General features: G+C 49.0%; 1 protein-coding gene across 1 annotated transcript; it reads right to left on the reverse strand.

Annotated features, from left to right (window-relative positions):
• Positions 1-713: 713 nt before the first annotated feature.
• Positions 714-3,128, reverse strand: LOC119385483 (GRIP and coiled-coil domain-containing protein 1-like). Its single transcript, XM_037652907.1, has 2 exons — positions 2,732-3,128; positions 714-1,681 (listed from the first exon to the last, which is right to left on the reverse strand). The coding sequence occupies exons 1-2, from the start codon at positions 3,126-3,128 to the stop codon at positions 714-716; spliced, it is 1,365 nt and encodes a 454-aa protein (XP_037508835.1).
• Positions 3,129-9,350: the final 6,222 nt, after the last annotated feature.

Consider the following 9,350-nt stretch of genomic DNA (forward strand, 5'->3'; position numbering starts at 1 on the left):
CAGACACCGTGTATGGCGCGATGAATCCCATCGGGTCGAACACTCTTGACGCTGCTTGCAGAACAAACCTTTTCGTGTCTGATTTTGCTTTAATAAAAGCAAGAAGATTTGCCATTGAGAAGCTGAATTCATCGCTCTGGGGACTCCAGGCAATTCCAAGTACTTTTACTGAAGCTTCATGCAGTACCACCATATCTTGGCTGGTTGATCGGTGCTCGCCTTCCAACAGGTTCATAAGCTCTCTGGAGTTTGTCGTCCACTTGCGAAGGTTCATGCCTGCAGAGAGCATGAGCTGTTGCGCCTCTTTACAAAACTTGGCAGCTTCGTCGTCCGTATCAGCTCCTGTAACTAAGTCGTCGACGTAGAACGATTCGCCCAAGGTCTTCGCGGTCGAGGCCATACTTGGTGGCGTAAAATATGTAAAATATGTGGCACAAAAACCAGCCGACGCGGACTTACAAGCTCAAACAGACGTTTATTAGCGTCCGCATGAGCCCAGAACGTCAAGATGGCTCCTTCTTTCTTGGTAGAACGAGCTCACGCGCTCGGTGGCCCAAAGCTCGTCTTCTTCTACCAGCAAGCTGAACGCGGGAAATTCAACACATTCCCGGCCGCGCAGTGGTGTCTCGTCTGTACGGTCAGGCGCTTGCTATATTACCTCCGTACGCGTCGACCCTTCCGTTTCCTCGACGTGGCCTGAAGGTGTCAGTCTTCTATTTTTCGGACTCCTCCTTCAGTTGCCGAAGCTTCTCTCGTGCTTTGGCATAGAGACTGAGGACGTCCTCTCCTGCCAGCTCGCGGATGTAGGCGAGCAGGTCCACAGGGCTCTCAGCACATGGTGCTTCGACGGTTTCAGCAGCAGGCATCTGTTGCCAAAACGGTCCAGCGATGTCCTGACGTTCAGGTTTTCTTTGCTGGGAAGGCCGTTCTGTAGTCTTGGGTCCGATTCTTGCAGAACTTGGTGAGGTTGCGTCTTCTCGTGTGAGCAGTGAGGGACGCTCTTGAATTTGCTGGATGGCAGCACAGTCTTGCGTGCACAACCAATCATCCTTCGGGCGATTCTTCAGGCTACACAATTGTGTCCGACTTCCAACAGTCTGCTGATGCAGACACGTCACACGATGTCCTGGCTGTTTCTTTTCTGTCTCCAATTCGGCATGGCGTTGTTCCTCGACCAACTGGTGCATCTTGATCAGCAGGGGGGAAATCAGTCTGAGCTTCTCATCCGACACAAGCAGCCGCTTGCGCACCTCGTCCAGCTCCTGAGTCAAGTTTTGTATTTTGGACTCGTACTCCATCGCCACGTGTGCCTGAGCAGCTTCCCTCATGACTTTCTCCAGATTATCTTCAAAGTTCTCATGAAAAGTTCGCCCCTCGAAAAGCGGGCGTTGAAGCTCCTTCAGCATGATTGCATGGTCCGTGTGCTCCCGCTCACGAGCAGTCTGTTCTTCGCGCAACTTCAATCGCCGCTTGGCCATATTGGTATCCATCAAAGTGGTCTCCTCGATCAAGCGTCTCTGAACTTGAACTTGTGCATCATTGTTCTCCTGGATGCTTCGCTTGTGGATAGCATTGAATGCAGGCTCCAGCCTCTGACTTTTGCATGCTCGAACACGCTCTTCGATTCGGGTCTCATATCGCTGGAGTCTTCCTTTTTCCCTGCCATTGATTTCGCGGCATTCTATTGCAGTGTCAAGTTGGGTGGTCATATCCATTATTCGGGAGTGAAAAGTCTTTGATGATATGGGGTCCGTGCTGCCTTGTGAGGTTAACCCACGCTTTTTCATGGTAGTCAGCGTTTTTTCGTTTCCTGGTCTGGAAACTTCTCCGGTCATTTTGACGTCTTCCCGCTGCATTCGCCTTAGCTTATCTGGGTCGCACATAGTGGTTGCATGACGACCTTTGCAGCTCGAGCATGTGACTCTACGCCTGCAATCTCTTGCTCGGTGACCTTTACATGTGCATCGAAAGCACCGCATGTCGGCAGAAAGAAGTTTCTTCTTCTCTGGCAGCGATAAGTCCATGCTACATGACTCTGTCAAATGCTGCGTCGATTTACAGAAATTGCAGCTCGAGTTCGTTGCAGTTATAGCAGCTTGACAGTGAAGGTGAAGTACTGATGACGTTGGGACTGCACTGTGAAAGTGAGGACTCTCGTTGTCTTTAGGATGAGTCGCCTCGTCGTATCCTTTCTCTTCTGCAAAGTCACTCCTTTCGAGGCTCTCCACTTCAATAGAGACAAAGTGAAGGAGACGCTCTAGTTCCTTGTCATGCTGAACGTTGTTGGAGCTTTCAGGTTGTGTCGCGCATGATCGATGATATGCCACGACGACGTCACGTGGCAGTGCCCTCAGCAGAATGTCGCACAGCATCGATGAAAAGGACGACTTGCTGATGCCAAGCGCCTCCAGTCCCCGCGTGTTAATCAGCACATGGTCATATAACTTGCGGAGTTTGGCCACTTCGTTAGAAGAACGCACAGGAGTAAGCCTTCGAAGCCTTGAGAAATACTCCTGCTCCAGGCGCCTTTTGTCGCCGAAACGTCTTTTCAGGATGTCTAACGCGTCTTCGTAGCATGCTTCGGTGGTAGGAAGCCCCGCTATAGCTGCCGCTGCGTCTCCTTTCAAGAACAGCCTCAGGTAGTTAAATTTGTCGCTAGTTGAAAGATTGCCGTTCTGGTTGATGACCTGATCGAATTGCTCCCAGAACTCGTTCCACTTGCACAAGTCACCAGCGAACGGATTAATTGTCAGCTTCGGTAACTTGGCTCCTGGCCTATCAACAGGTCCAATAGCCGCCGGCACGTCGCGAACTTCGATGGGCGCTGACACTGCAGATGTCTCGCTATGCTGGCGGCGTTTGCTCTGGAGCTCGGCTAAGATGCGGGTCGCGTTGTCCTCATATTCAATTACAGTAGCGTACTCCGCCTCGAATGTCTCGTCACTTATGTGGCTCTCCATCTCATCATTAATCTTCTTCAGCTCCTCGTTATTGCTCTTGAGCCTCTCATAAATCGAGTCGATGTGTCGCACTGTCGCGTCATCATTCTCAAGTACCGCACTTGCCTCTTGTATAAGCTTGGTGTTCTGGGCCCTTCGCCTGGTCCTCTTCATCTTGAGCTTGTCCATAGCGATCAGCTGATCTGTTGGCCTCCGTAGTTCGCGGCTGTTGTTCCAGTCGGTAGCCACCAGCGATGTCCCTTGACGGTAGCTCCCGGCTGTCGCCTCCCGGCTTTCGGCACCAAATGTAAAATGTGTGGCACAAAAACCAGCCGACGCGGACTTACAAGCTCAAACAGACGTTTATTAGCGTCCGCATGAGCCCAGAACGTCAAGATGGCTCCTTCTTTCTTGGTAGAACGAGCTCACGCGCTCGCTGGCCCAAAGCTCGTCTTCTTCTTCCAGCAAGCTGAACGCGGGAAATTCAACAACATTTATTACTGCGATTGCAAATGCAAATGAAGCACAAATGCAAATGAAGCACAGACTAGCGAGATGTTATAAGCGCCTGACCTATCTAATTTTAGCTCGCCCGTTTCAGCTAATTCAAGTAGCCCCATGTGCAAGTAGCAAACGAAGTTCAGTGCTTGTACTTCATAAACTTCCCCAAATACTCTGCACCACATATATAAAACGTTTTTTCGGGACATAATTTGGAACATGTATGTAGGCACTACTATGCGGAAGAAGCTTGAAAGGACACTAAAGAGAAAAACGCTTTTTCTATTATCAGTAAATCACTCTTTTACAATTCCAAAATAACCACGCTTGCCGCGACAAGACTCTTCGTAAGCGTGAAAACGCGCAAAAGGGAATATGCGAGTGGCGAAGCCACCTGGAATTTCGCGCAGCGAACACCGTGACGTCAGAGATTCTGACGGCGTCTACTGGGGCCTACGTAGTTCCTAATCGGTAAAAAGTGCAGTACATTGACATCTGAGGAAGTCATAGACTTAACAAGCCAAATTTCAGGAAATATCATTGAGCTAATGTCCTTAAAATACGACAAAAATTAAGTTTGAAATCAATGACGTCGGGGCAACATTAAAAAATAGAACTTTGACCTTGATTTTCTCCTGAATAAGCTTATGATGGTGAAATTAACGACATTCGAGTTCTCAGAGTGTACTTTATCAGTCTAAACCGATTCATAGTTTCCATTTAGTGCCCCTTTAAGAACTGAGCAAAGTCCAAGCCCGGCCCGACCCGAGCCCGCCACCTCAAAACCGGGCCCGGCCCTAAGCCCGGAGCTTCAGACCAGAGCCCGGCCCGGGCCCGCCGTGAAAACTACTTTACCCGGCACGGCCCGGCCCACGGGCCGGGCCGGGCGCGGGTTTTCGGGTAGGCCCGAGCCCGTGCAGTGCTCTATTACTCACTACTACGACTACGAGGGACGAACGGGTGCCGCCTTAAGGAGCTTCGCCCCTAAAAGTTTCGTTGCAGGAGTCGAAGCCATTACCTCTCGGCCCGCGACGACGGCTGGCGAGCGCTTAGCCCACTGAGCTACCGCCAAACCCTTAACGGAGGCTATATGGACGCGCCTTTTCCCTTTCACACTTTCCTCTCACAGGGCTCTTGGATGGATGGATGGATGGATGGACGGATGGATGCTTGAGGGTCCCCTTTATAACGGGGCGGTGACATGTGTGCCACCAGGCTCGGAAAACGCGCCTTTTCCAATAGAAGTGTAATTTCGTCAACTCTTTAACACACTGCAAGGTGGTGGCTTTAGCCCAAACTTCGCTCATAGCATCCATCCATATCTAAAAATAGCTCTCCGATGCTCGCTTGGCGGTAGCACCGCGTCCCCGCTCGCCCTGTGAAAATTAACGGCCTGGCTAGAGGGAAGACACAACGCGTGTAGCGCTTCTCTTCGCGTTTCACGACGCTTTGAAGGAGCGCATAGGAGTATCAGTGTTTATTATGTGCTCGTTGATGCCATCTTTGCGCGGGATTTAGCATGCGGTGTCCACGTATATGTTGAGAACTTAAGCTACCGCAACTGTTAAATCATGATTTCTGTTAATCATGTTAAATCATCAGTCGTCGGTACGGAGATGGGGCACTAGGCGTTAGCGTGGGTGTGTCCACATCAAGCGGTGCTATATTTGCCAAACAACAATATGCATTGTACAAGCTCTCATATGCTCTATAAACAATCAACTACTTCTGCGACTACACGTTTCACTTGCGTGTTATGCCGATTCTTATGGCAGATGGATCATCCATCTCTTTTGTTTTTTTGTACAGCGAAAACAAAAGAGGACCTAAACAAATCAAAATTCTCCAGTGGAATCAGCCGGTTCCATCAGTTCTTGCGAGTGATTGCTTCCTCTTTTAGTATGGCAGATATTGGTCGCTGAGGGGTGAGCCGAATTTGCCGCTTCTTTTGAACTGCGAATGTGGCGGAGATCAGTAAACGTGAGTGGCGGTTCTCTTAAAGAGGAGAAGAGCTGGACAACCAAACTCTACCACACTGCCTGCATCGAATAAGGAGGAGCCGGATATTTAGAGCCGAGGTCAATGACCGTCGCTAGACAGCCAGGCTACATTGATAGAAAGGTTCGATCTACCCCCTCTTCCCGGAAAACTGTAGAACAAGGGTTTCAGACACACAGCCTCCGGACTTTCCCCACCGGCCCGGCCTGCACATGACTGTCTTCGTCCGAATTTTAGGGGCGAAGCTCCTTATAGCATCACCTGGTCGGTCGTCGCTCCATGCGGCGTGACCCCGCCGTCGCGTCTCCCGTATCATTCAATAGATGGCGCTGTCCCATAGAGATGAATGCAAACTGCAGTTGGGTGACGATATACTAGATGGCGCTGTCCCATAGAGATGTGTGCAATGTGTGTGCAAAAAGAGAAAAAAAAAGAAAGAAAAAGAAGAAAAGAGAAAAGAAGAAAAAAAAGCAGCGGCACCCTGCACGCTAGATGGCGTGCAGTAATCAAAGCTGCGTATCGCTTTGATTACTGCTGGGCGAAACCACTGAACATTTCACGGTGTAACCATGATTGCTTCAGGAGCTTCGCCCAAGCTCTTCATCATTAACACGTGGATGTGCTGTAATATTTTTTTTTTCATTTTCCTAATAATTGTGTTCTTGAGCTACGCACACCTGACCAGTTTCGAGCACTCTTTTTTCGTCGCGCACCCCATGAGGTCACTATGTGTTAAAACGTAACCGTGGAACAAAAATCCTCTATTACAGAATCGGCGTCCAGATTTTAGTCATTCGAGAGATCGGTACCGTAATGTCTGTCGAAAACTGAAACGAAATCCCCGTCAGGAATGAACCATATAAGAGATACGGGAAGGGCCTTCTCTGAAAAAACAACGTGAGGTGACATCTTGTTCAAGCTCCTCCTGTCTTTCCCACGCTCCCGCCCCAACCTTCTTCACTGTCGCGGCCCTTGCGGTACTAAATTTTGTAACTGCGGCCCGAAAGCTGAGGTGAGTTTGAGAGCCCTGATGTAGGAGCAAGCGCGCGCATTAAGACGTTGCAGACCGGAACATAAGTGCGTCCATGACTGGTCTCTTCTGAAACTCGGACCACGCTCGAGCTTCGCCTTCAAGAGTACAACGCCATAGCTGTGCGCATCGCCTTCTCAAATAGTTTCGGTACCCTGTGGATGCCTGAACCTCGCTGCAATGAAACGAACCTCTGTGCGCGTAACACTGGCCATTTGAAGCTATCCTGGAATGCCAACTGCAAGTACAGTGGCGAAGTGGCCACAGTGCCATAATTATTCCTTTTGCGAATCAGCGAAGTGCCCACTGCGCGCGTCCGTAAGCCAACACGCAAACCGAGCTACTCACTTTGCTCTTGCTTCTGATGATGATGATGATGATTAAATATGTCTGAGCGCTTTGTAATGGGTGGGACTTTAAAACACCCGCTGGTTGCGCAATTCACATGTGTTGACGCCTGTCGCGATTCTACCCTTCTGGAACGCAATATTCCATGCGTTAGGGAGACTCCTCCCCCTACATGACATTCATATAGTGTTGTTTTCCGCAGCAGTTACAAGGAATGACATGGTTCTGTGGTTGAACACCTGTTTTCCCCGCAGAACGCCAGGGCTCGACCCTCAGTCAAACCGAAGATTTTTATTATTCATTTTTATTTGTGTCTTTCTCGATTTCTCGCTCGCGGACAACGCAGGTTTTTCACTCAAAACAAATGACGCCTACACCGGAATTTCTGCGAAACTAACTCTTTAGCGCAGTCGCGTTAAAAGAGTTCATTGCATGCCAGAGAACACTCAGTGTATATCGCTGAGCGCAGTAGTAGGGAAAGGGTTGCCAACGCGCACACATATCAGCGTAAATTAGCAACCTTGAGGTGCTATCTAGCTTTTCGGGCAAACACAGTTAAGACGCAATAACACTGCTCACTTGTGTTGATACTCCTGCCTTCCGCGCTTAGCTGCGCTTAGTCACTCTCATGCTCAAGTCTACTCAGTGTCGGGTACTCGTTCATGTTGAGGCGTCTCTTTCGCACTCAAGGGTATTTACTTCCCTCTTTACAGGCCATATAGTGAAATCTTTTGTCACACACTCCCGCCTTTCAAGGTGTCATTAGTGATTATGCCTACCCATAATACAAGTGCAGTCGTTGTCACTTTATTCTTTAACGGGAAGTCCCATGTAATACTATACTGCGGCAGGCGCTATTCAGGTAATTTCCTAAAGTAGAAATGTATACCTGCAGGCATCAAATGCCAATTCAGAAAGTCAGCGATAGGCACGCGACGGTGTCATTCTGATAAGCGTATGTCACTTTCATTCATCAAACAACCCAATCCGTTGATTAACACGGCCAGTTTAAATGTTTTCGATCATCGCAGTGTGTTAGTACGAAAACCTAAACAGCGAAACGTAAACCGTACGGTAATAAAGCAGTGCTTTAGCTCTATCATGCCTCTTTGAATATTACTGGCGCACACTTTCTTTATGGTTTGGTCCTTGACCCAAGAAAACACCATCCATAAATATTACATAGTCAGTGTGCCGCTCCAGTAATGTACACTCCAGTAAGCATGCACTGTGCTGAGAACGGGTCAATAAAGCGCGCAGCCCTGTTCACTGCTTGCATTACAAGAAACACGTTAAAGATACTGTTGGCGGGGCGCCTCACAATACCAGCGCTACCGGTGCGGCGACATCCCTGGGATCACCCCCTTCTCAGAATGGTATCGCCCGAGCTGCAGGGGTCGTGGGCCCCAAGCTCCAGGCACGACGCGCGCCTCGGGCATCGAAGTTAACGGCCAGTCTGGAGCGCGCGTCTCCCCTGATGAGCCGCGCCTGGGCTTCGCTGAGGCACTCTCCCGCGCTTCTCTTTCTCCGCACGCGACAAGTGCCAGCCCGTTCAGCATTTCAACTGCACTCAACTGTGCACTCACGCAAGCCTCTGCGGCCAAACTGGTATGATATGTACATTTTTTTTTCTCGCAAGCTGCCGTGGCAGCCAAGTTAAGTATTTAAGAGGCAGTTGAAAGCAAAGTGTGCTACGGTTTTCTTTCGCATGAAGCCCTCATAAATGACTTCGTTAATGCAGACGGTTCACTCTTTCCCACTGCTCTCGATGCCATTCAAATGCATTGTCTTCTTGAAACCGCGTTTCTTTTCTGTAAAGGTTATTATTTAGGAATAATGTTATTCAGAGATTCGTTAGGATGCGGCAAGCGAAAACTCTCACTAGGCTGCATACGTCGAGTGCGAACACCAGAATGAACCTATCTAACAAAACGACCCTGCTTTTATTGCTCAGCGGCGGCCGCAACGGAGTATTGGTAACATGAGCGCTCGCCGCCGGTGTTTCGCCTGTTCGGCTTCGCATGCAATATACAAGCGTACGTTCGCACAAAACAAATCCGTGAAACAATGGCTGCTTTCATTACCCAGTTTGAAAATTTCTTCATACCATAGATGTAGCCAGATGAATATGAATCAAAGCCAGGCACTAGCAGCTTTGAATATTTAATCGTGTATGCAAGCATAAACCTTAATACGAAAGAGGGAGAAATGAGCACCGCTGTCTGTGTATCAGCAGCCGGTATCAGGGCGTCACCAGCCATTTTGCCATAATAATCCATAATTTATTTTTTATAAAATGTTTATGCTGAGGCGTCAGCATTACTACGTTGTAATACTTGCACTGCAAACTACCTACTAAAATGTTCCCTTGTGATAATGTGAGCGTCGTCTGTACTACTTTGCGCACGATATGTTGATAACTTTTTTCGTACACTAGCAAGTGAGGTCGCAATGAAAGATTCTTAGCGGACTGCGGTGCACACCTCGCGTAACTAAAGTCACCATTGTTCTACGTCGCGTATAACGATCCTTAC

The sequence above is a fragment of the Rhipicephalus sanguineus genome, chromosome 3, assembly GCF_013339695.2.
Source record: "Rhipicephalus sanguineus isolate Rsan-2018 chromosome 3, BIME_Rsan_1.4, whole genome shotgun sequence".
NCBI classification, from domain to species: Eukaryota; Metazoa; Arthropoda; class Arachnida; order Ixodida; family Ixodidae; genus Rhipicephalus; species Rhipicephalus sanguineus.